The sequence below is a fragment of the Capra hircus genome, chromosome 13, assembly GCF_001704415.2.
Source record: "Capra hircus breed San Clemente chromosome 13, ASM170441v1, whole genome shotgun sequence".
In the NCBI taxonomy this organism is placed as follows: Eukaryota; Metazoa; Chordata; class Mammalia; order Artiodactyla; family Bovidae; genus Capra; species Capra hircus.
Genome location: NC_030820.1, coordinates 34,659,565 through 34,687,467, shown reverse-complemented (window position 1 = coordinate 34,687,467; position 27,903 = coordinate 34,659,565). Strand labels below are relative to the sequence as shown.

At 43.3% G+C, this 27,903-nt stretch overlaps 1 protein-coding gene across 2 annotated transcripts; it reads right to left on the bottom strand.

Annotated features, from left to right (window-relative positions):
* MAP3K8 (mitogen-activated protein kinase kinase kinase 8) lies at positions 1,697-27,903 on the bottom strand. Of its 2 annotated transcripts, none has more exons than XM_018057205.1 (8): positions 27,186-27,502; positions 22,898-23,259; positions 14,590-14,757; positions 11,912-12,173; positions 10,287-10,393; positions 5,254-5,406; positions 4,277-4,523; positions 1,697-2,826 (listed from the first exon to the last, which is right to left on the bottom strand). In XM_018057205.1, the coding sequence occupies exons 2-8, from the start codon at positions 23,234-23,236 to the stop codon at positions 2,696-2,698; spliced, it is 1,407 nt and encodes a 468-aa protein (XP_017912694.1). In that variant the 5' UTR covers positions 23,237-23,259; positions 27,186-27,502; the 3' UTR covers positions 1,697-2,695. The 2 variants fall into 2 exon arrangements, with proteins under 2 accessions (XP_017912694.1, XP_017912693.1); XM_018057204.1 differs by lacking the exon at positions 27,186-27,502 and adding an exon at positions 27,581-27,903 and having other exon boundaries at positions 1,700-2,826.

Genomic DNA, 27,903 nt, shown 5'->3' with positions numbered 1-27,903 from the left:
AAGGAGGTGAGCAGTGGGTTCCCTCAGAACCTTCTTGGGGCTGCCTGGCTTCTCTGAAGCTGATGTTCTGTCTGGTGGCCCATCTCAGCCACAACTCATGGCTTTCTGGGCCTGGTAAGTCCTCAGTGCTCATGTCCCAGCCCTGACTTCCCTGGGTGCTCTCCTGACCACCTTCTCAGCCCCACTCCCCTTGACCACCTCTTGGCAGACAAATATCCCGAGATCTTTCCATGAGAGCTCCAGTTTACTTAAAAGAAATGTTCTTCCCCAAGTGGAATTTGTTAACTGGACCTCAATTCACATGGGCCGTTTAGGTTTTTCATGGAAATCATCAAAAGTTATGCACCTTTGAGACTTGCCTGGGGGTCCAGTGGCTAAGACTCAGGGCTCCCAATGCAGGGGGACCAGGTTCAATTCTTGGTCAGGGAACTAGATCCCACACGTTGCAGCTAAGATCCAGTGCAACTGAATAAAACAGAACATTGTGCACCTTGACAGCTGTATGCAAGTCCAGGTGTGTTGGGCCCAGCCTGGGAGGGTACAGAAGTTGGCATAGAGCCACAGAGGGGTCCCCACTAGCAAGGAGCCCTAAGGCCAAAGCTACATCAGCTTTGTGGTAAACCTACCTCTGCCCTTACTCGGAAACCAGAATCTTAGGGACACTGAGTTTTCTGTCACTTCTGTTGGTCTGTCATTATCACAAGAACAATCTGAGGAGGAGATTAAGCATGTGATCCAGAAAGGCCCACATGCAAATACCTCCCATCTCTTTCCTGGCGGGCTTTGAGATCTTCAGCATTAAGTTAGCTAACCTCACTCTGCTTCAGTTTCTTCTTCTCAAAAAACAAAAACAAAGCAGAGGTAACAGGGCCTCTTTCACAAGTGCAGTGTTGTAAATTACAGGGAGGGCATGTTTATATAACACTGGTACAAGTGTTTAACACTGTTCACTCAGTGAAAGATGGATTAGACCCCCATTCAGCAGTGTTCATTAGAGTTTGTAGACATGATTGAAACCTACTTTCTATAAAGACAAGTTGGTTATGAACTTGACAATAATTGGTATGGAGAATGCAAGCAGGTATTCAGAGGTGGTATGCTGCTGCTGCTGCTAAGTCGTTCCAGTCGTGTCCGACTCTGTGCGACCCCATAGACGGCAGCCCACCAGGCTCCGCCGTCCCCAGGATTCTCCAGGCAAGAACCCTGGAGTGGGTTGCCATCTCCTTCTCCAATGCATGAAAGTGAAAAGTGAAAGTGAAGTCGCTCAGTCGTGCCCGACTCTTAGCAACCCCATGGACTGCAGCCTACTAGGCTCCTCCATCCATGGGATTTTCCAGGCAGGAGTACTGGAGTGGGTTGCCATTGCCTTCTCCGCAGAGGTGGTATAAATGTATAAAAATAAGATGCAAAATCGAACCACATTTAGCCTAAACCAGCAGCTGAGAATTATTTCCCAACCACAATGAGAATTATTTCCCAACCACGATGTACTGAAAATACACAATCCAGATGACAATCCAGATGACAACCGTGGCTTCACACAGCAGCAAGAGCAGAGGTGCACACATACCCATACAAAGCTCACAAAGCTCCCGGGCACTTTCGGCCTCCTCATGGCACACGTTCTCCTCCAAGTTCTATTCCAACCCCTAAAACCCATCCCTGGGCCAGTTGAGAATCACACTCTTTACAAGACTTCAGACAAAATACTGAATTTATTCAGCTGATTTGATGGGTCATGTTGGATAAAAGTATCATTTTCATTTGCATGATGTAAAACATACTTGGAGGAATACTCACATACATTACAGTGTTAAAAATATATATGTATGAAAGATTCATGAAGGCATTTGATACAAAACATACACAGTATGCTATTTTAATATACAAATGCTTTCAAGAAAATAGAGAAGTAAGAATTATAAAAGTAGCATCATTAAGTATTTACAAATGTTCCATTTTTCTTAAAGGTCACATTCTCATCCTTTGGGATGTACAGACATTATGTGATTTAACACAGTTTTATCCACATTCAAAACATCATGTTTCAAATGTCTGAAGCATAGCATGTACAGTACAAAATGTTTCCATAGGAACTGAACCAAACCTCACTAGTGGCAGCTGTCAGATGGCTCCCAATTCATTGGTTAGCCATTTTTAAGACACTAGTTCAGCTTATCGCTATAATATTCAAGTTGTTCTTTTTACCCCAAATATTAAGATTTTCATTTCTATCAGCATTTACAGACAAAGGCTTGAAGAGTTATCATACAATATACACCAATATACACCATATATACACTGAGTTAAAAGAAGTTCCCTTAGTTAAATTATTAACAGAGCCAAGAACAGTCATTGTAGGCTAATATATTATTCTTGTGATTGGTATTCTTAAAATTTTGACCAAAGTGCACAGTGAATGGAATCAGTCACTGAGAAATGATCCTTCCATGAACTCTCAGCTTCCTTAGAGTCAGGCATACCACCTGAGAAAAGAGAACTTTCCAGCCGAGCTGGCCAAGGGTAGCTTCACATATCAACACATAGGAGCCACATGGAGTCACATTCATGAGTCGGAGGAGCCCAGCCAATAAAAATACAATTCCCTCGATGGAGATCCTGTGCAGTCAGCAGAATCAGCTTCCCAGAGATCTATGAATGTTGAGTCCTAATTCAAGGCAAACACCACCAGCCATCAGCCATACTCTAGGGTTGGCGGACCCCGAACAAGGTTGAAATAGCCAGCAAGGGCCCCAAGGTCTATATAGAGAGAACGCTGCCTCTTCAGCATCTCCGATTCCTCAGTGCTCCCAGCGCACGAAGAGTCTGAAAAAGGGAACATAAATACAAAAATAAAATGTGATCGGGGACATGTTCAATAATAGATGCCTGTTCCCTCAACTTAACACAAAACAACACACTTTGGGCCTAACGAAACAGCATTCAAACTCTGCTGAATTATTATTAAAAAGCCACAGAATTGGGGCCTCCTCGGTAGCCCAGTGGTTGAGACTCTGCCTGCCAGTGCAGGGGCTGTGGGTTTGATCCCTGGTTGGGGAACTAACATCCCACATGCCTCAGGGTGTAGCCCAATTTTTTTTTTTAAGCTGTAGAATTGAACACGATGGGCTAGTTTATGGGATATAGCACAGACAAAATAATTCAAAAAAGAGTCAACAACCACAATAAATTAGCTGGAAATCCTGGCCCATTTTCCAACATCCCAGATGATTCTTTTCAAATACAGGAAAGTCAGAGAAGCAGCTGAGAAATGCAAACAAGCATTCCAGGCTTGACATCTGGGTTTGGACCCAGATAGAGTTAGAACATCACAGATTTCATAATAAAAATAGAAACCCTTCTCCATGCATATCCAATGTTTCTGGAATGTGTATCGTTTTTCCTAAATGGGAAGGTTTCACAGCTGGAAGAGAGATTTTTGAGCAGAGGAAGACAGAAATGCAGGTTGCCTTCAAATTCAATATTTTATCAGTGCTGTGATGTTTCCAACCAACAGCTGGCATAGTTTACCATAACTGCATTATACAGAGTCCCCCTCTTTGCCAACAGCAAAACTGTCATGCTTGATCTATTTTTAAAAGCAAACACTCTTCTGTTGCAAAAGAAAGCAAGGCAGAGGTAATTCTCAAAGATGGCATTACCTCCATCTGCACTGGAAACCAGTTAGGCTTGCTGGTAAATTAGCCAATTTTTTAAAAAATTGTGACTCTTTTTTTTTTGCCACACCCCATGGCTTGCAAGATCCTAGTTCCCTCATCAGGAATCAAATTCATGTCCCCTGCAGTGGAAGCATGGAATCTTGACCACTGGACTGCCAAGGAATTCCCAGCTAATTTTTTCTTTTTTGTGTGTATGTGCTTTTGCTAACATTCTTGCTAAAATCTCTCCAACAACTTATAGCATGCAGGAAGTCACTTCAGTTTTTTTTTTTTTTAATTTTACTTAGGTCAAGTTGATTGACAATGTTATATTAATTTCTGCTGTACAGAAAACTAACTCAGTCATATATATATATAAGAATATTAAAAATATTACATACATATATATATTTTTTCATATTCTTTTCCATTATGCTTTATCACAGGATATTCCTGTGCTATACAGTAGGACCTTGTTGTTACCCATCCTACATATACTAGCTTGCACCTGCTAATTCTATTTGTTTTTCCAGGTGTATTCATGAGTTCTATCAGAAGGTGGATGGAGACAGAAAAGAAGGGAAGCCAGGGCACCGCACACTGCAGGGTGTCCATACCGGCAATGTTCTCAGGAAGCTCCAACTCCTTCCGGCTCAGCAGCCGCTTCCGCTCAAAGAGGGCAGAGTCCAAACTCTGACAGCGGGGTTGATCCTCCCTGGGGGGGTTCAGCGCCTCATGTTTCAGTAGGTCTGCTGCCCTAGGCCGGTGATTGGGGTTCCTCTCCAGGGCAGCCTCGATCAGCTCTCTCATACCAGGACTGCAGTCTTCAGCGATATCTTCCAAAGGAGGCGCCTGCTTGTGGATCTGTGAACAAACCAGTTCTTTTAGCATCAATGGCATGAAAATATACCCTCGACAGGACAGGTATTCTAGTTACAAGACCGGGAAAGTCTTTTGTTTTGAGGTGAATACAGCTCATACCCTTCAGTAACATTTCCTAAGGACACTGAGTGAAAGCCATCTTTTGGTTAAATGCAGTCAGAGATAAACACTGGAGGTCTGAATACAAAGCTTTCCATAGGAGCAATACCCGAAGGTCCCTGTGCAGAAACTGGGAAGCGCCTGCCTCTCAAGTTCTCTACAGTCAAAGGAGGGGCGTGAGTGGCAGGGGCGGCGGGGGCGGGGCGCTGCGTGTTTCACTATGTGCCAGGCTGCCCTGGGGATCTAGAATCTAATTCCGTCTTTCTGGAAAGTGTTCAAAGAACATATACAACTTCCTCAGGTCAATGATTTATGCTACTCTGATGCTTTTCAGTGGTATCATGTATAACAGCATAGCATGCAATTTCTGCCTGGGCACAGTTGGATGGGTTTCCATAGGGTGATCCCTCCATGTGGGAGAGTTAGGGTTATACTAAGCCTAGTATATGGTCAGCATACCATGGTTAGCATACTGAGCATATACTAGCGTTACCAGAGGATGATGGTCATACTTCACCATCATCCCATCAGATGTGTGTGCTATCAGAGAGAGAGCAACTCTCCTGAGAAGTGAGATGCTCAACCCCACCCTCCCCCCACTGCCCCCACTTACTATGTACAGGTAGGAGGGGTAGGCGGAGCGCGGGTAACGCTTCACCCAGGGCGGGGTGCCCGTCTGCATGTGGATGAGAGTGGCCCCCAGGCTGTAGATGTCTGCTTTGGTCGAATGGCCCCTGCAGAGGATCACCTCCGGACTCATGTAAATCTGAAAGAGAAGCAGGAAGGTCAGTCTGACCCCCTCATGGGTCTAGGCACCATTTCCCTAACCCAGTTCTGGAAGGTGGCACATGCCCCTCGCTATCCACTGCACACTCCATCCCTTGAGAACAGCATGTCACTGCTGTGTTCCCTTCAGCAAAGGGGTAGCCCTGACCCATGAAGACTCAGGCAGCTTTACCCTGCAGCCTCGCAGCACCTCTCCCCACAGACTGAACACAAAGCAGACCAGGCAGGAAGCCATCCACGGCTGAGAACACATCTGGCACTCCCACTCAAAGTTCTGCAAAGCAAGGATCGATGTTTCCTGTTCCTACTAAAACACCAATTCCTTTTGTATTTCAATGGACACTAAAATACACATCCTCATTTCATGTTTGGCATTAAAACGCCAAACTGATAATTATCTTCAGTCATCAAAAGCAGCAGAGGTCCCAGAGTATCAACACCAGCTACACAGAAGAGAAGAATTTAAAGTGTAACACTGGAGGCCTTCCCTGGTGGTAGAGTGGATAAGAATCTGCCAGCCAATGCAACGGACACGGGTTTGATCCCCAGTCCGGGAAGATTCCACATGCTTCAGAGCAACTGGGTCTGTGCGCTGTAAGTGCTGCCACTACTGAAAAGCCCACGGACCCTAGAGCCTGTGTTCCATAATAAGAGAGAAGCCACTGCGATGAGAAGCCCGTGCACTGGAACCAGAGAAAGCCCCTCTGCAGCAACAAAGACCCAGAGCAGCCAAAACAAATAATGTGTAACATTGGAAAAGTGATCCTAATGGGTCATTTCTATGAATCACTTCTTATTTCTACCCACCAGGGAGCCCAGTGACTAAATATTAAAGGTAGGCCATGTTCACATTGTGTAAGTTGGTTCTGTGAGTCAATGCTAGAAAAGGAGGGCTCATTTTAGAAATGGTTTCCCTAAGCAGTGTGTGTTTCTAAAAGAGAAGAAGAGCAAACACCAGTGACCTGTCTTTATGGCTGGTACAGGCAGAGTGCAGTTCCTACCCTCACTGTCAATATTTAGCTTTAACAACTTTGGATGCTGCCATGAACATGGAGAAGGGGGTGAGTATTCCCAGAATACATTTCAGAGTAAATAAAGAAAGAACTGGCTTACAAAAACTGGGGAAATTGCCCAGTTTCCCCACCTCACTTGCCTCAAGTACTTCCTACAACACACTTCCGGCTGCCTGGGCTTGGTTCCTTTCTCTCTCTCTCCTTGGACTTTCTTACTAAATAAAATCGCAAAGTTGAGCAACACACTCAGTGGTCAGGACAACTGTTAACAGAGGTGCCTGCCTCCCCTCCCCCAACCCCAGGTGACTCTCCTAAGCAAGGATTAGGCAAAGTGCTACTTCTGGTGTCACCAGTGGCAGCTGTGTGCTCGCCTGGGGCCCTGGAGGGGGTGTGGGGTGGCATGTGGTGGCAGCAGATCCCTTGCCCAGAGCCCCATGGCTCCCAGCTCCTGACTCCTTAAGCTCTAGGGAGCCACAGTAGCAGGGCATGGGGTCAAAGGCACTTCCTGAAACAGGCCTGGGGGGAACCCAAGCCAGGCTCTCTGGGGGTTGAACACCCTTAGGCATGGACCCGGAAGCCTAGAGTGCGGCAGGGTGGGGGTAGGGGGTGGGGGTGTCAAGGCCTTTACTTCCCAACACATTTATTACAAAGGGAAGGAGACACTGTGTGTGTGTGTATACGTGTTTGTATGTCCCCACGTACTTGATGATGACATGTGACCTTATATAGGAACTTTACAAAAGGAACAAGGCTATCAAGGGAACTCTAATTACTTTTTCACATTCATTATTTCTTCTTTCTCTGTACCAGGGAATTCCAAAACAATAAAGATAGGCTGGATTAACCCTGTATGTGCATCTCATGGCACGGTTACAAGATCATGCCCTGGATAGAAAGGCCATGGGTGACCAGCAGCTGTATTTGGAAGCTTGGCTGGAGGGTTCAGAAGTCATCTGATCAAACCAAATGATCAAGTTCTAATGGAAGGCGAATCTGCATGGCTGACCCTGATTAATGATGCCTTCTTGCTCTTTAAGGATGAGGGGTCAAAACAAGCTTTCTGAGAAGTGACCTCTACACCTCAACTCATCAGCACACTTCCTACCACACTACAATCACAAGTGCCAGACGTACAGTAAACAAATGCGGGTGGATCAGAAGAGTTTTTACAGCTAGGAAGGCCAAGGCCAATTTAGCACTTCATAGAAAGCAATTAACATTTGGTGAAAATACTTCAATCCATCAGGGATAGACACTGTGTTGCTATCTCGTACTCAAACACACACTCTTCTGATAGAAAATCCCAGAAAGGAGATGTCTTTCTCCAGTTATTGCAAAATGTCCAATTTGATCATCCTGCCGGGAAGAGAAAGGTATTTTCCATCTTTAATACCATAAATAGTTTGTTTCTCAAACTGGCTCCAGGAAAAGGGGTAGGGTGTCACATATCTCAATGTCTGACAACTGCCAAAACATGCTGAAGTCTTTCCAAAGAAATCATGTCAGAAGTGTTAAGCCTTATTAGATTTTGTGCTTTGGGAAAGTATTCCCAAGATCTGGAGACTAAAACATGCTTAGAACAAAAGGTCTACAGTTTTCTGAATATTATTTTGCTCGAAGACAACTCTCCAGGATCCTCTCCCAAGTATTTTCCAGAATAAGTTCGCTAATAAAAGCAAAACCAAAGATCTCTTCTGCTGCCCAAGAAAGTCTGCTTTAAGAGAGTTAAGAAAAGGCTTACACAGCCTGGATGGGAGGAGGGTTTAGGGGAGAATGGATACACGTGTCTGTATGGCTGACTCCCTTCACTATTTACCTGAAACTACCACTGCATTTATTAATTGGCTATGCCCCAACACAAATTAAAAAGGTTAAACTTTGAGGAGGAAAAAAAAAAAAGATTAAAAAAAGGCTTACAAAATCCCAGCCTAAAATGCAGACAATTCTTTTTGCAACTGTGTGCATACGTGTACTCTGTCACTTAATCGTGTCTGACTCTTTGCAACACTTTGGCCTATAGCCCACCATGCTCCTCTGTCCATGGGATTTTTCAGGCAAGAATACTGGAATGGGTTGCCATTTCCTCCTCCAGGGGATCTTCCCAACCCGGGGATCGAATCCACATCTCCTGCGTCTCCTGCATTGCAGGCAGATTCTTTACCGCTGGGCCACTGGGGAAACCCTGCACTGCAGCTGAGTGCAATGCAATACATTCACTGGCTAAAATAAAGTCTATCTTTTGAGTAACACCAGGACTGACCTGATAATCTTGAGGCAAAGATTTAGCAACTGCCCCCTCTTCACTTCCTGAGGGCACTTTCAACAGAGAAGGGCATGGGGCTGAGGGACTCTGATAGCTAAACACCTCATCGTCATGGAGATGGGCCAGGAGGGCAGATTCTACCCCCATGTACCTTCCCAGATGCAACCAACCCCACACCCATCATAACTGACTATGAACTAAACAGCTGGTCATTTATTAATAATCCAGGTAAATTTAAAACAGGTCCTAACTCCAGAATGGAGTCCTTGTTGGCTTTGTCTTGGGTTCCATCCCTTGCATACACAACAGCCTGAACACTCAGATGTCCAACAGACACTCACTACATGAATCAACTATGCAGCCTAATAATGTGAATGCTAAATATATTATCTGAAAGCTCATGGATGCGTTTCTCTGAACCTCATTTAGATTCAGAAGTTTTGTTTTTGTTGTTTTTGTTTCACAAATAAGTTGAATATTATAGTAAGCTTATACCTTCAAATAAGATTCATTCGTGCTCCAATAAATGAGAGTTAAGAGTCCAGGGATTAAACAGAGGCCTAAAATATCAGATCTCAATAAATGTTATTTTTAATGATCATGACGATTATGGCTATAACTGAACCAAAGCAATAATACTGTTATACTGAAAATGTACATACTAGTTACACAGCAGTTAAACCTTAGACTATAGACTCAGAAAAAACTAGATTCGATTCCCTGATCTGTCAGTAGCTGAATAACTTTGGGCACTTTATCTTAACCTCTTCAAGCTTATTTTCTTATTTTAAAATGGTAGTAACAGTATTTCCCGATGATAATAGTATTGTGAGGATAAAATGCTGCTGCTGCTGCTGCTAAGTCACTTCAGTCGTGTCCGACTCTGTGCGACCCCATAGACGGCAGCCCACCAGGCTCCCCATCCCTGGGATTCTCCAGGCAAGAACACTGGAGTGGGTTGCCATTTCCTTCTCCAATGCATGAAAATGAAAAGTGAAAGTGAAGTCACTCAGTCGTGTCCGACTCTTAGCGACCCCATGGACTGCAGCCTACCAGGCTCTGCTGTCCGTGGGATTTCCCAGGCAAGAGTACTGGAGTGGGGTGCCCATTGCCTTCTCCAGAGGATAAAATAATATAATACAAATAAAGTGTTAAAATGAGCACACGACACAGAGTGAATGCTCATTAAAAATGTTCCCATGATAATAATGATTTAATGTAATGGATTTATTCCCCTTCTTTGTCCTTTCTGCAGTAATGATAGAACATCTTATTTTTACTGTTGATAAGATATTGCCAGACTGTGCTGATGGTCCAGTGGTTGAGAATCAGCCATGCAATGCAGGGGATGTGGGTTTGATCCCTGGTCAGGGAACTAAGATCACACATGCCTCAGGGCAACTAAGCCATGTGCCACAACTACTGAGCCCCCTGGCTCTGGATTCTGAGCACAACAACTTGAGAGAAGCCCATGCATCACAAGGAAAGACCCCAAATGCCACAATTAAGACCCAAGGACAGCCAAACATAAATAAATACTAAAAAAAAAAACGCTATTGCCCATTTTCGGATGAACATAATTACCTCTGTTCCACGGAGGTCCTTAGGAAAATAGATCTCTTCGGTCATTTGGACACTTAGACCAAAATCCACCAAAACAGCTTTTGTGGACATGAAAACAATGTTGCTAGCTATAAAGAGAGGAGAAATTTTAGTAAAAAATTGTGTATCTATCCATAAGCAAAATGGAAACATTATTTAAATTGGGTTGCAAATAACGATACATCGAAATGCTTCCTTTATTGAAATGAGCACATTATATTCAAAAGGGAAAGGTGAATGTGGGTGAGTTTAGGTAAAAATCACTTCAGATTTGTCAAGAATTCAGTCAAAGTGGATATAAATGAAGGCAGTCATTAATAATTGCCACATGACAATAGCCAAGACATGGAAACAAGCTAAGCATCTATCAGTGGATGAATGGATAAAGAAGATTTATACATATGCAAATTTGGTGATATACTTATACACATATAAAGTTGTCTGATACATATTAATGTAATGGGATATTATACAGCCATAAAAAAGAAGGATATCCTGCTATTTGTGACAACATGGATGAACCTTGATGGCTAAATAAATCAGACAGAGAAAGACAAATCTCATACAATCTAACTTTTATGAGGAGTCTAACAAAGAAAAAAGCAAGCAAACATAGAAACACAGAATAAAGTGGTTGCCAAGGGTGGGGGTAAAGAGAATTTGGGATGGTGGTAAAAAAGGCACAAACTTCCAGTAACAAGATAAAAAACTTCTGGGACTATATGTCCAGAAGTCATGTATAGCATGGTGACTATAGTTAACAACTGTTGTTCCGTCGCTAAGTGGTGTCTGACTCTTTGTGACCCCACGGACTACAGCTCTCCAAGCTCCTCTGTCCTCCACTATCTCCTGGAATTTGTTCAAATTCATGTCCACTGAGTCAGTGATGCTATCTAACCACTTAATTCTCTGCCACCCCCTTCCCCTTTTGCCTTCAATCCTTCCCAGCATCAGGGTATTTTTCAATACTGTATGGTATTTTTGTAAGTTGCAGATTTTAAAAGTTCTCACCACACAAAAAAATTATAAATACATGAGATGGATGATGTGTTAACTAACCTTATCATGAAAATCATTCTGCAATATATACATGTATCAGATTACTATATTGTACATCTGTTATATTGTCAATGATTATTATGTTATATTGTCAATTATTTCTCGATAAAGGTGGAAAATATTTTTTATATTTTATATACTGTGTACTATTATCAAGCCACTTTCTGAAACTAAAAAGTAAAATTCCCAACTTTTCTCAGTACAAGTTTTGCTAGCCCAATTTATGCTTAGCTATTAAGGATTCAGAGTGGACCTCTCCTATGCATTTCCCCACAATCTCTTACTCTTAGAAAGCAGTCATGCTCATGCTTAGTTGCTCATTGTGTACGACTCTTTGCAATCCCATGGACTGCCAGGCTCCTCTGTCCATGGAGTTTTCCAGGCAAGAATACTATAGTGGGTTGCCATTTCCTTCTCCAGGGGTTATTCCTGACCCACAGGCAGTCCTCATGCCATCAGGGACCTTCATGTTGAACAGAGGAGCCCATCTGCCTAAAGTCCAGTTAGTCTGTTTAAGCCAAAAAGGGACACATCCAAAGATAACTCACGTTTAATGTCGTGGTGGATCACTTTCTTTGAGTGCAGAAAATCAAGTCCCTTGAGAACATGTTTTGTCACCCAAATTATCTCAAATTCTCTCATGGGTCCACAGCTCTCCAGTTTCTCCAGGACAGACCCTCCTTCGCCTGCTTCCATGAAGAGATGAACAGTTTCACCCCATAGAACAGCACCATATAACTCAGCGATGTTCTCGTGCCGGAAGCAAGCCTGGATTTCCACGTCCGATGGCTTAAATTGGTCTACTGGGATCTAGAACACAAAAGCACAAGGAATATCCTCAACAACCCCAGGATAATGAAAAATATACACAATATAGGTCAACTTACAAACCAGAAGGCAAACAAATGCCCTCAAGGATACTCTGATGCATTATGAAATTGTACTCCTGAGTAAAGGTAGTGTTTACTTGGGATCTGCCTTTACATTAATGTCTGCATAAGGTGAAAAAATTCAAAATAAGAAAATAAAAGACAAAATAATAAAATAGTACTTTCATTTAGAGTAGAGACACCCAATGAAAGAATTGTTCATGATTGACCCACAGAAGGTAACTTCCCATCTGTTATACATGGAATTTCTATGGTACCTAGATTTTGGTTCATTATTTTCAGTCTTCCTTGTCATCAAACACTGTCTCTAGTCTCACAGTTCACGTTCTATCAATGCATTTAAATAAGCACTGACCGTCTATTCTACAGAAAATCAACAGTCATTAGTAAAGAAAGAAGTAACTCTTACATGACCGGAATGCCTCCAAAATAAACTGTTAGATTGAAGTAGGCAAGATGCAGAAATGCATATATTATGTTCCCATTTGTAAAAACATATTCCACTATACAGACACATGTCCATAGAAATTTTCTGGAAGGACATGTAAGAACCCATTAATGGTAACTGCTGCAAGGAAAGGGGTCTCATTCTTTAGCCTACATCCTTATGAACTGTTTGGGGTTGTTAATCATCTTACATGTTTCTCTTTTTTAAGAAAACACATGGCTTAAAAATTAAATATAAGGACTGCAAGGAAAATAACCCACAAATCTATTTGCCATGTCTTTTGTGATAAAACTGAAAAACAGAACACTTTCTGGCTCTAAGAGCTTTAAAAGATGTCTCCAGATTTTTTTTTTTAACTTGGACATATCTTGTTCTAAATGCAACCTTCAAGTAACTAGTATATTACTGCCTTTTTCTCCTTTAATAACAGATGCTCTGGGTCAACCTTTATGGAGGCACAAACGAGGCCCTCATGACGAAAAGAGCGACTGAGATGATAGTGTCATTATTTTCTATTTTGTTTTTTTGTTAAATCAAAAGTGAGTCTGTTTCATTGCCCTTAAAAAACTTTAAAGTGTAAGAGACATACGCAAAAATGCAAAACAGATTATCACATTCAATGAATTTTCAACTGAACACACCCATGTAACCACCATGTAGATCAGGAAACAGAACTTCACCAGCATCCCTGAAACCCCCTGATGACCCCTACCTGTCACCACTCCCCAGGGACACCCACAGACGGGATTTCCAACAGGTCTGTTTAGCCTTTGGGGCCTTTATATAGGGTTGGCCAAAACGTTCCTTCAGGTTTTTTCATACGATGTAATGGGAAAACCTTAACAAATGTTTTGGCCAACTCAGTATAAGTGGAATCTCATAGAACAGATCCTGTTTTGTGTCCAGCTGTTTGTTCTAGCTTCACCTAATGTAGATTTATCTACATCATTGCAGTTGTAAGTTGTTTCTTTTCTTTGCTGGACAGCATTGCATTGTATAAATATACCACATTTCAACATCTGCAAACTTTCCAGTTTGGGGCTATTGCACACAGTGCTGCTATGGACACTCCAGCATATGGCTTCTGGGGATTGTGGATGCATGCCCACTGGTCAGGCACCTGCAGGAGCGGAATTGCTGGGTCATAGGGTGTGTGCCTGCTCACTTTGGTAAATCAGGCCAGTATTCCAAAGTGAGGGCACCTCAGCAGGTGCTTAATGTTTAATAAGAAGAGATAGGGTGTCTTCAATACTGGTCTATTTAAATTTAGCCTTTGGGGACTTCCCTAGTGGTTCAGTAGCTAAGACTCCATGCTCCCAATGCAGGGGGCCCAGGTTCAATTCCTGGTCGGGGACTAGATCCAGGATGCTGTAACTAAGAGTCCGCATGCCAAAGCAAAGATCCCACATGCCACAACTAAGACCCAGTGCAGCCAAAATAAATGAATAAATATTTTAAAAATAAATAATTAAGTTCAGCCCTGTATTCTGCAGTTCCGAGAAGTCTTGTGGCTTTCCGAACAGCGTCTACTTCCCTGCCTAGTCCCCTCCTCTGTGGGTGAGATTAAAAACAGCAGCAAATAAATTTGCTCTTGCAGGAGAGCCTCCCTCCCTCATCCTACCACAAGAACGATGCAGGCATACAAGCTGGCACTAAGTAAGCTAGTACCTTCTTTTTTATCAGCGCAAACTGACTAAACTCAGCTATTGTACTTAAGTAGACTTGAATGACCCCAGGTAGGAAGTCTATTTGTAAAACACAGATGCTTTGTTGGACTGAGCACCTTCAAACAAGAGGCAGTCAAAGGGTAGCCAGCTTTGAGTAAAGAAACACACAAAAGCCCCAACGCCAGCACTCAGGGCACCGTGTCTGGTTATGCAGTACATACCAATTTACAGGCCATCCTTTTCTTAGTCTTTATATCTTGTGCTAAGTACACTTTCCCAAATGCCCCCCGAGGAATGAAATCGGAGCCAATGTTCCTGTAGGTCAGCTTCCAAGGGATGAGCAGAACATCAGAGTCTATTTGGTAGCGTCCATTCTGAGGAGTGATTACCTACAACAAAGCAAACATGCAGGAGGGTGAGAATTTCAGCAAGGTTCTCTTCAAAGACCCACCCTTCAGGAACTGGTTATGTTAGAACACATTCTTACACGCAGTGTTAAAAATGAGTGTCACTGTATGTAATCCTAATAGTGTACAGAGGCTATATTTAGAGCTTCAGCAAGACAGAGAAAGCATGTAACAGAAACACGTCACTGGCCAGACCTGATCATATTTCTATCTGCATGTGAGTAATTCATTGCGAAAGAGAACTTTAAAAATGGTTTATCTAAGGCACTCTGATTGTTGCGACCAAAGGGCTGAAAATAAAGATTGCAGAAATGTAAACTGTACACGCAAGCTGACTGGCTTCCAATTAAAATGTGCTAACCTGTTAGTCTGCATAACCATTACTCAGAGATGATGCACACAGAGAGAGTGCGGAAAAGAACTGATGATCACAGAGGATTCTGGGAACCAATGTGTTTTGCCAGAGCTGTAAGTTGACATAAATAAAGCAAGGGCAGAATTATCTCTCATCTACTCACTCATTTAATGTTTACTGAGGGCAGGATACATGCCAGGCTCTATGTTTGGTGCTGAGGAGTCAAGAACAAGAGACAGACAGTCCCTGAGCTCTGAGTGTCAGCAGACACTTTGAACAAGACAGCTGACTCAAAAACTGAGAGCCACAACCTAAGATGGATAAAGAAGATGTGGTCCATATATATGCAATGGAATACTGCTCAGCCAGGGAAAAGAATGAGGCAATGCCATTTGCCCCAACACAGACAGACCTAGAGATGATACAAAGTGAAGTCAAACAGAGAAAGGCAAATACCACATGATATCATTTACATGTGGAAACTTAAAAAAAAAGATACAAATGAACTTATATACAAAGCAGAAAACAAACTTATGGTTACCAAAGGGGAAATGGGAGAGGATAAATTAGGAGTTTGGGATTAACATACACACACTACTATATATAAAATAGATAACCAACAAGGAGCTACTGTACAGCAAAGGAAACTCCACTCAATATTTTGCAATAATCTACAAGGGAAAAAAAATCTAAAAAAGAATACACGGCATAACTGAAACACTTGGCTGCATACCTGAAATGAATCAACACTGTAAATCAACTCAAATAAATAAATAAAAACAATAACTAAAAAATTAAGAGACAGATATCTCGATAGCAGTATGGGTTATAAGGGTATGTACCCATGTCAAAACTCATCAAACTGGATATTAAAGATCTTTGTATTCTGTGCCTGTGTGTTAGTCACTCAATCATATCTGACTCTTTGTGACCCCATGGACTATAGCTTGCCATGCTCCGTTGTCCGTGAAATTCTCCGGGCAAGAATACTGGAGTGGGTGGCCATTTCCTTCTCCAGGGGGATCTTCCTGACCCAGGGATTAAACCTGTGTCTCCTGCATTGCAAGCAGATTCTTTACCATCTGAGCCACCAGGGAAGCCCTCTGTGTATTCTACTGCATAGAAAGTCTATCTCAATTTTTAAAGAGTAAAAAATTAAAGGGAGAAATAATAATAAATAAAATGAAAACAAGTTAATAAGTTCACGAGAGAGGTGACCTGGAGCACATTCCTTTAAAAAAAAAATGGTGTGTGGTTTTTTTCAAAGGCTAGAATCCCAAAAATACAGGTTTTACCTACAAGTCATTAGTAATATTATGACTTCGGGAATTACGAGACTATTAAAGTAACACAAAGTTATTTCAAGAACGGAAGAGGCTGCAGGGGAATGCGGATCACGTGGGAGAGAAGATAGCGATTCATCTCCAGACCCACTGGGCCGCTTACTCGACCCTGCTCTGGGAACAACCCTGGTGACGGTAAGAGTTATTCACTCAGGACCCATTATTGCTAATCGTAGCTACACCCCACAGATGTGTGCACTATTAGTCAGGGGATGAAACAGAGAAAGATGCTAATACTTGGAAATGTGAAGTTACTGACACTCAAAACTTTAGCATTTACTGAGCATGGCCGCTGTGCAAGGCCCGAGGGGGATCATAACTAAGCGGAGACCACGGTCTTGCCAAGTTTGAAATATGACCTCGTTTCAAGAAGCGTCACCTCATTCCTGGAAGCCACTTCTACAGGAGGCTGGGGGCACGGTGGGTTTAGTCCTCAAGACAGAGCTGTGCTCTCGGCACTCGGCTGCACTGGTTTTACTGCCTCTTCCTTGTTATTAAATATTTACAGATCCAATTGCTCTTGATTCTCCAGGGCTCACTTCAGCCTTCGAAAAAAAAAATCTTACTTTTTTTTAGGTTTGGTTTTTCTTTTTTAATCACTGAAGTATAGTTGATTTACAATGTTGTGTTAGTTTCAGGGGTTCAGGATGGCGATTCAGTTACATAAACACATATATATATTTTTGAGGTTCTTTTCCATTGTAAGTTATTACAAGATACTGAGTAGAATTCCCTGTGCTGTATGGCGGGTCCTTGCTGTTTATCTATTCTATGTGTAGCAGTTTGTACATGCTAACCCCAAACTCCTAATTTCTCCCTTTCCCCTCACCTTTCTCCTTTGGTAACCATATATTTATTTTCGACATCTGTAAGTCTGTTTCTATTTTGTAAGTAAGGTCCTTTGTATTATGTTTTTAGATTCCACATATACGTGACATCATGGGATATTTGTCTTTGTCTGACTTCACTTGAAAGTTTTACTTTTGTTCAACTCAAATCTGCTTTAACCCACTCTGGCCCAGTGTCCGCTTAGCTGAGAGGATGAGAGTAATAATACTAGCCATCTGCTGAGTGCTAGCTCTGGGCCAGGCACTGTGCTGAGTACTTCACACACTAACACATCAGCTCTGCACAAGTCTGTATTGTAAGGACTCTCTTTATCTCCACTTAGAGATGAAGAAACTGACTTGAAGAGGTTAAGGAACTCAGTAGGCAGTGATAGAATCAGGTCTGTCTGACCTCAAGCCACAGCTCCTATTCTTTAGATAAGAGCCTTCAGTTTTCCAGAGGTGGTAATTAAAGTTGAACCCAGTGACCAAATGCCGAATTTATAGTTCACTGAGATGGCTTGGCCTTCTCCTCTTTAGATCAAATACTTCAGTTCCTTCACCCCAGTTTACCGTTCCCCACATTGTTCTCTGAAAGCCCTGAGAGTTCTCCACGCCCCCTCTGATGACACACCGTGAGCGTGCAGGGTGACACACAAGTGTTGGCCAGTATGTGGTTCTGCAAAGTCCTGGACCTTACCAAGCCCTAGACCTTCCCTATCTGGGTTTGAAATATTTTCCCCCTTCTTCTTCTTTCTAGCAGCCCAAGTAAGTAATCTTCTGGAAATCTCTGTTGTCCATTATCTCTGTCAACTCTTCCATGTACTAAAGCCACATTCAAGTGCAGACATTGGAGGCAAGCTGTCTGTGTGTGTGCGTTTGTGCACTCTCCGTCGCTCAGTCATGTTTAACTTTTTGCAACCCCATATGGACTGTCACCTGCCAGGCTCCTCTGTCCAGGAGATTCTCCAGGCAAGAATACTGGAGTGGTTTGCTATTTCCTTCACTTGCTGACCCAGGGATCGAACCCACATCTCCTGAGTCTCCTGCATTGACAGGCGAATTCTTTACCACTGCATCACCTGGGAAGCCCCTATGCTGTCCATTTATTCATCCCGATCACTGCCATTGGCATGACACATCACCAGCCCAGAAACAGAATTTGAGTAGGTAAGTCAGTGAGAATGATTCCATAAGGGTGATGTGGTAGCTAGAAAATGGATGGGACCTTGGGCTACATGAAGATAGAGAAGGGATCTAGAACAAAGGCCAAGCTGGCTCTGTGCTCCCCTGCTGGTCCCACAGCAAAGGGACAGCCAGGTTCAAGTTCTGGGCTGTAAGATGGGCACTGGCTGGGGCCTGAGGCCCAAGGAGGAGGAAAGTTAACAGCACAGAGCACAAGAAGGGGTAGGCACAGCCAGGGGTGATGGGGAAAGAAGAGAGAAGACGTGCGGGACGAGGGAAGAAGAGGGAAGACGTGCAGTTCTGTAAACGCTGGGAGGACTGTCGTAAGGAAGGAGAGTGACAACCACAATGGCCTGTGTCCTTTCAACACTCACAATGTGCACACAGGTCACTTGCAATTATGTGTCCCAAACAACCATGGGGAGTGAATGTGGCCATTTACCAATTTTACAAATGAGTAAACGGAGGCTGCAGAGGTTGCAGTAGCTGGCTTGGTGTCACCTAGTCCATTTCAGAGCTGAGATACATGCCAGGCACTTTAACTCAAGCGCCTGCTCTCTTCACCACTCCTCATCGTATACCTATGAGATTCATCCCATTTTTGTGGCCAAGAAGTAGGGCTAGGACTAAGGGGGCTCACAGATAAATGTTTGTGCTATCTCTGCAATCTGTTGGCCTGATATGACCATATACGCCCCAGAATATGATGCATGCTTCGTCACAGGTTTCCAAGCAAAGGCGAAAATGCCCCAGCAATTATTGGAGATGATGAATGGGATGAGCCAAGCCTCCGAGAGACAGCTTGATTCAAGTATCTTTAAGGTTTTTTAAGACTGAGAAGCCGGGAATCTGTGACTAAGCCCTGAGGAGCAGCACTCAGCATCACACACCCACACCTCTGAGTGAGCTCCTTGGGGATCTTCAGCTTCCCAATAATCACCCAAGAGTTGAGTGCTGAGAACTCATTTTAGGCTATTAATCCCCATATGTGGGTGAGAGTTGGTCTAGATTATAGGTAACTTGTAGCATCCTCATACAAAGCAATCCCTGGCTTAGTCTCCTCACGTTTCTTCCCCAGGTCCTGTGGATGTTGGAGGAATCTATAAATATTACTTTTAGGAAAATAGCAGCTACCTGCACACACATGCAGACCACCATTTCACATGCCTGTGCTTCAGGTTATTTTTGTAATTCCTGCGCCCTCCACCCTGTCTAATTCCATGGTGCTGTGATTGTTAGTTGCCAGCAACACATGATGTATCTATGCCTCCAATCTCACCATCTGGAACATTCGCTGCTCTCCATCCCCTTCATCTGGCTGATTCCAACTCAGTAATTAAAACATCACTTCCTCTTGAGGGGATTTCCCCTGGCAAGGCAGTGGTTAGGACTCAGCAGTTCCACTCCACCAGGGCCTGGAGTTCAATCCCTGGTTGGGGAACTAAGATCCTGCAAGCTGCGTGGTGTGGCCAAAAACAAGGGGGGAAAAAAATCTATTTTTTAATTCCTCTTGGAGGCCTCTCTGATATTCTCCCTTCCTCCTATCAACCCTCATGGTTATGTGAGGTATCTTGCCTAACCATTCCCCTGATCAGGGCGTAGCTGTATTGAGAAATATTACACTGCATTATAACTACATGTTTACTTGCCTCCTTCAGCACACAGAAAGCAACCAGGAAACACAGACTGTATTTCTAGCACCTGAAAAAGCACTTCATGCCCTGTAGATGTTTGAGCTCTGTCTAGCAAACGAATGGACAAATCCTGGAAAGAGAGCATGTGGTCCATATGAAGGTATACTTGGAACCAACGTGTTTAGTAGATGATTAGCCATCATCTTGCAAAGCAGAGAAACAGAATTTCCCCGAATTCCCTTCCGCACATTCCCAATTCTGTGGCCCATCTCTCATCAGTCTGATTGGCCAAGGGAAACAAGGGAAGTCTCTACATATTTACAAGCAAAAACAATGTGTTTATTCTGTATGGTTTCCTTTAAAATAGTCATTTTAACAAGTAAGTATGCAAAAAAGAAACACATAAACCATTATGTTTCTGATCATAGACATATATGTTATTTTGAACCAGAGTTCTCCAGCTATATTTTAGCTAAGACAAACAGGTATGACCCCTAGTTCAAATTATGACTTTCCATGTATGAAAAGAAGCACTCTTCTCAAGACAAAGTATCAAATACAGTTTGGCATATCCAGATCAAAGCAAGTCAGACACAATGCAAAACGTAACCTTTACTTTTTTTTGTAAAACGTGATTTTGCAATCTTGCTGGCAATTGATCTATAGGTGAACACAGCTGGCTTCTAACAAAACAATTCACTACATAGCTGACCTAAATCACTGTGTTGTTTTGAAGCGAACAAATGCGGTACACAAAATAATAATAATTAAGTACTTGGTACAGACTCTACTTGTTCAGCACCACCCTCCATATATTAACCATCTCTCCATTTATATGCACCAAAGGAAACTGAGGTGCTTTCATCATCAGTAAGCATGTTTTGCAAGTTCCCACCCACTCCTTTGAGAATTGTTCTTTTCCAAAAATTAGATCACCTTTAGCCAGCACCTACATTCACCTTTGACACACTAAGAGACTAACCACACCCCAATACATCACCTGACCTTCTATTGTGGCAACTAAGTGTTGTCACAATATTTTGGATTATTTGCATACTTAGGATAACTAAACAAATATATCCCTTGTTATTCATACCTCACCAATTAAAGAGAGAGCATCTCTGGATAACTACTTACTGCCCACAAACTACATTTCTACAAGAACTGAATTTACCCAGTATTAATACTATGATGTTTCAAGATGTAACAAAAGAGGAACACAAAAATTCAGCCTTCAAAATTGTTAATTAAACAGAACATTCTTTGACATAAATTATAGCAATATTTTTTGGATCTGTCTCCTAAAGCAAAGGAAATAAAAGCAAGAATAAACAAATGGGGCCTAATTAAACCTAAAAACTTTTGCACAGCAAAGGAAACCAAGGACAAAACACAAAGACAACCTACTGAACAGGAGAAAATATTTTCAAATGATACTACCAATAAGGAAAGGGTGAATATTCAAAATATACAAATAGTTCCTACAGTTCTTCAACATCAAAAAAATAACAACCTGATTAAAAAATGGGCAGAAGACCTTAACTGACATTTCCCCAAGAGGATATGTAAATGGCCAATAAGCACAGGAAAAAGTGCTCAACATCTCTAATCACTGGGAAATGCAAATCAAGACTACAGTGAGATATCATCTCACACCTGTAAGAATGGTTATCATTGAAAAGAACACACATGCCGAATGCTGATGAGGATGTGAAGATAAGGGAATCCTCCTACACTGTTGGTGGGAATGCAAATTGGTGCAGCCACTATGGAAAACAGGATGGAGGTTTCTCAAAAACCTTAAAAGAGAACCACCATATTCCCAAGCAATTCTGCTCTTGGGTATGTATCTGAAAAAACGGAAACAATAATTCAGTCAGACACATGCATCCCAGTGTTCTCAGCAGCATTATTTACAACTGCCAAGAAATGGAAGCAATCTAACCATCTGTCAACACATGACTGGATAAAGAAGATGTGGTGTATACACACACACACACACACACACACACACACACACACACAATGGACTACTACTCAGTCGTAAAAAAGAATGGAATTTTGCCATTTGCAACAACATGGATGGACTTGAAGGGTATTATGCTAAGTGAAATTAAGGCAGACAAACACAAACACTGTATGATATCACTTATATGTGGAATCTAAAAAATAAAACAAATTAATAAATATTAAAAAAAAGAAACAGACTCATAGAAAATAAACTAATGGTTAACAATGGGCAGAGGGAAAGGAAGAAGGTAGAGGATTGAGAGGTGCAAACTATTATGTGTAAAATAACCTATAAGGATATACTGTGTAACATAGGAAATATAGCCAGTATTTTAAAATATTATACATGGAGTATAACCTTCAAAAATTGCAAATCATTATATTGTACACCTGTAACATATAAAATTATAAACTATATTATATATATATAGACAAAGTCTTTATTTCCCTCTCACATGAGTCTCAAAGCCTTTCTCTTTGACTTGACAAGTGAGCTCTTTAGTGAATCATGAAATTAAAATTCATTCTTCTTAATTACCTATCTGTAGAACTACTTCTAAAATAATGGATAAGATTCTTTAAACGAAACTTTTAATGAAGGCTGTATTTCTTGCATCTTTCACATGGAGGTCATTCTTACAGATATTCCATTTTTAAAAACCATACCTGGCAGCCAGTCTGAACCACATTCAAATCCCACTCAGCGTTAAATGTAGCAGGAGTAGGAAGCTGAACACACAGCACTCAACTGATGAGGAAAAAACATACCATATTTAACAAAATTCCAGATTCTTGAGGTCGGCATCTGTATAAACGCTTCGCAGTGTTGGATATGTGGTTTGCAAAAGCAAGCAAGTCCTCCACGGTCCCATATCTGACTGAGGACAACCAGGGCCCCTCCTGCCCACTGAGCAGCAGAGACTCAGCCCGTTCCTCCTCGTTGTGGTTGCTGTCCTGACACATGGTCAGCAGACTGGGTTCATAAACCGCTGGCTCTTCACTTGCATAAAGATTTTCCATAATGTCTATCACATCGGACACATTCAAATGTTTCATTAATAAATCGAGTTCTTCTTTGTTGTCACTCCCGGTGCTCATGAACTCCATCACTGTTGGGCCCTCCAAGGAGTCTGCAGAAGAAAGCGCGACTACTTACTTTACTGTGTTTGTATTTGCGATCAATAGGAAACTGACAAGACTGACTAGGTACAGGCTTCTATGTGCTTTTGTTCATAAAATAGGGGCTTCAGCCACAGGGTGTGTGAGGTCAAGTGCACAGACAGTGAAGAAGGGACCTGAGATAACCTTTAATCTGGCGCTGACTTTACAGAGAGGAAACCTGAGATCCAGTGAACTCACTAGCTACCCACTTACTCACTGAATTGCTGGCATCAGCTGTAGCCTCTGAAAATAAACATTCACTAAACCCAAGTGTGAATTTGAGGAGCAGGAGCTGAAGCACCTGGTTCTTGACAGTTTCCAACCTGCTGCTCTCCCAAAAGGGGCAACCCTTTCTGCATGATCTCTGTGACTTTTAGGCCTTGGGTGAATTTAAAAAGAAAAGAAACTCTCTTGGAATTCCCTGACAGTCCAGTGGTTAGGACTCAGCCCTTTCACCACAGGATCCCAGGTTCAATCCCAGGTCGGGGAATAAAGATTCCTCAAGCCACATGATGTAGCCAAAGATAAACAAATACATAAAATAAAAACAGAAATACACTTAAAAAAAAAAAAAAAAGAAATTCCTTTACCAAATTCAGGAGCTAGCTTTGCAAATCAAATTCAGGTCTTGAAGCCAGAAGCATCTCAAATGGATTTTAATCTAAGCAAATTTGGTGATGGTAAATCAAGTTTCAGGAATAATTCTGATGCAAATAAATTAAACGGCTCACTTAGAAGGAAGACAGCAAACCTCTAATCCTCCTTCTGCTGAGGATGGCTATGAGAAAGGAGAAGATTCTTTTAACCTGTAATCAGCCGTCCCCTCCTGTGACCAGAACTCTTTAATGGGACAAAGCATGCATCTCACAGACTCAAGAGGGTTCATTTAACATCTAGATCAATGACTCTTTAGAAGTTGTGGTAAGAGGCCAGGGCAGCCAAATCTATCATAAGCAAGACACAGACAATGCCACCTAAGTCTGCTTAGCCAAAACTGTACTTCAGTTTTTCACACACATCAGGAGCCATACTTGGGGATCTGTAAATGTGAAAATGAAGAGAAATGAAGGGTAAACAGTGAGGCTGTAACCCAGGATTTTGGAACAATCCCATCCCAAAGGGTTAAAGATAAAAGGGCTTAAGGGACCTAAGAAAATAGAAAGGTATGTATATCTACTTAAACTACTGCACTCCAAGCAGCCTTTCTCTGAGAGATGTTTCAGATTCTTAAAAGCATAAGCCTTCAATGCACACAGGGATAAACAAAAGCCACAGGCTCCCATCAACCTGGAGCACACCAAACCCAGGGAAATATTCCACCTCAGGGCCACCTGCCCACAAGACCCAGACACAGACCTCTTGGTGAATTTCACTGGAGAAATGAACCATGCAATTTTGTGCCATTATTAAGTTACTGGGGGATCAATTTCTGCTCTACAAACAGTGTCTGGGATAAGAAGGTAAGATCCATCAGTCTGACACCCCACCTAGACTCAGACTGCAGGGGATCCAATCTCTAGCCTCTCCTTTTCTGTCTGCTGATCCTGGGCAAGTACTTTACCCACGGAGCCACCTGCGAAGCCCTCTTTAACCCCACTGCACATCAACGTTCCCCATCTGTAAAATGCAAGTAATAACAGCAAGTCCTTCATAGGTGGTTGTGAGGATCAAAGGAGCTCAAGAGCACAAGGTGCTAGGTGCAGAGTTTGGTACACAGTGAACCAACTGTGTCTTTTGCAGCTGCTGTGATGTGCATGAAAGCAAAGGACCGAGTCTGATTCCTGGCTTTGCAGATACCTCAACAGAGCAGCTTTCTTATCTGCAAATGGGATGTGGCTACCTATTCCCCCACTTCTTTGCAGCAAGGTTTTAAAGATCGTTTCTAAAATAAGAGACAAAAAAAATAGAAACCTATGAAACGTTTTGATGGCTATTAGCTGCATCTAGAGAGCAAAGGAAGCCCCCCTCTCTGAGAGCTAGCAGGTCTTTGAGGAAGACTGATTTAAGCTCTTGGAGTCTGTTGAATTCTGAAAGGAATTTCTTAGGTTAATGGAGGAACATTCAACTTGGGTTTCATGGGGCTGTTTAGTTGCAGTTTCTACTTGCAAAATTTACAGGGAAAAAAAAAACGGAATTAAAACAAAAACAGCCCAATTTAGGATCCCACTGGCTAAAAACTTCCAAAGCTGCTAGGTTTACTTCTCAAAAGGCTGGCCAGAGAGAAAATAAAGTTCCCAGGGGTAACAGGGCTAAAGAAAGAGAGAAAAAGGTCCATACAGTTTACAAGTCAGCTGATCCAGAGAGTGGAAAGGCAGGTTTTGGTTCTTATATTCTCCAGAAAGTCTGGAGCACTTATATGTAACCTAAGAGGCGGAGATGCACACACCCGTAAACTGGAAGCTAGAGGAGGGAGGGAAGGCACAGAGGGAGGGCAGCGAGGTGGAGGAGTGTGTCTTCTGTGCCACTAATTCCTTAGCAACGCCACCCTCCTCTCACGCAAATCTGTGTGCAAATCTGTGTGCTCCCGAGGCAACCCTGATGACCAGCCCATCCACTAAAGGTCTGGGCAAAAGCCTCAGCACTTTCAGGCCTTAACTAGGCAGACAAAATGCTAACAATTTAGTTATTCACCATCAGTAGCCATCTAGAAAAAGTGTGAATGGTGAAGGTATTCCACGTTAGCCACAAGGACCCTTCTCCACACAGTTTACAGAAAAAAAACTGCATTAAATCACTAGTTGTTACTGCAGTTGGGGAGTATACCAATTTTAGACACAGACAAATGGGAAGATATAGTCAAAATTCTGCCCATTTGTCCATGTCTAAAATCTCATGGGCAGAGGAGCTTGCAGGGTATAGTCCATGGGGTCACAAGGATCAGACACGACTGGGTGACTAAACCACCACCACAGTGGTTTATCAGCTCTGAATTATTTCTGACACTGGCAATACAATCAAGAGGAAATACTTTTCCTAAACATAAATGCATACTCCTGGCTTCTTTCATCTACACAAACAAAAGCTGAGGGTTTCCTGGCAAGTGTGAGTGAAAATGGCCAACATGATTGGCCTAAGTTCCTACTTAACAAAAGGATGATTATACCTCGTGGTACTTCCCATTTAAAACATTTTTCTGCCAAAATATTACACTGCCCCTCGGGGCACACATCCAGTAAGACTTTCTCTAATGATAGTTTTGTTTTCAAAAAGCCCCAGAATGAAGCCACTCTCACTGTATGAGAAGTACAGCCACTTCAAAATCTCTATGTGCCTCAACTCTCCAATTTTCCTTACAGAAGACCTCAGTCAGAAACAGGGCACACAAACCTCCACCCATCAGATCTGGGGGCGTTTGCCGATTCAGATTACCTTCTACTTGGCAAGTACCTACAACTCAGGCCACAGATACAGAAGCCAACTGAATTAACGCTTCTTTACCTGTTTTTATCAAGAGCAGTCCTTTATTCTCGGGCAAAATATGTTTTTCCCAAAGTGAAACAGACACTGCAGTGTTTCACGTAAAGACAGTTAATTTTTGGGAAAATCTGTATGCCGTTCTTCCTTTTAAACTTCGGAATCCTGAATACTGAATTTCCACGGGGAAACATCTATGAAATAACATTTTTCCCCTGAACATTCTTTCTTAGGCCAAAAGCCCAGCATTCGTCTTCTGCTATAATCACCCTATTAGTCACAGAAGACGGTCCACGGAACAAGCATGAAACTTAAGTTTCAGCTCTTCCATGTCTCTCGGTCCCGCCAGCCCTCACCCCTACTCCCTTCCTCCCGCCTCTTTCCCTAAAGCGAAGGGAGCCTTAAAAGGCTTGCAAATTAAAGAGCACTCCTCGTTAGGGCGAGGGGCAGCGGCAGGCCCCCGCCTCCGGGGTGCACTCACCGGGTCTGGGCAGGAAGAGAGCAGCTGTGCAGGTGGCGCACGAGGCGGGAGGCGCGGTGACAGCGGGTCCCAGCCTTCGGGTGCATCGCCGGGACCTGCTCTGCTCGCGCGCTCGGGATCCGGGAAGCAGGAGGAAGGGGGAGGAGTCGGGGGCGGCGCCCCGAGAGACCCTTGCGCAAGGTGCTTTCCAGCTGTGCCGGCTGCAGCGACTACCCGCGCGCAGCACCGGAGCGCCGCAGCTGGAAGCGGGCAGATCCTACCTCCTGGAGCCCCGGAATACACCCCGCACCCCACACCCTGATGCCGGGGCTCCCCGGATATCAGGGTGGGAACAGCCGGGGCACCCAGCAGGGCTGCGATCTAACGATATCCCCGATCCCCAAAGTCTGCGTTACCTGCGGCCTCCGCGCGGTCCCGCGGGCGGAGCGCTCCCGCCGCGGTCTCCCGACGGCTCTCGTCGCAGCTGGTGGGCAGCCCCCGGGAGCCGGGCGCTCCGGGGTCCCCAGGCCCGGCGACAGCAGAAGAGGGAGCCAGGGCGACCGGCCCCAGAGCGTGGCGCGCAGTCCAGGTCCGAGCTGCCAAATGAGCCCGGAGCAGCTCGCGCTCCCGGGCCGCCCTCGTCGGCCCCTGAGTCACCGCGTCTGAGCCGGCCGAGGGGCGGCGCAGCGGACTCCAGCCGCCGCCTCCCCGCCTTTTCCATTTCCCCTTTCGCTCCGTA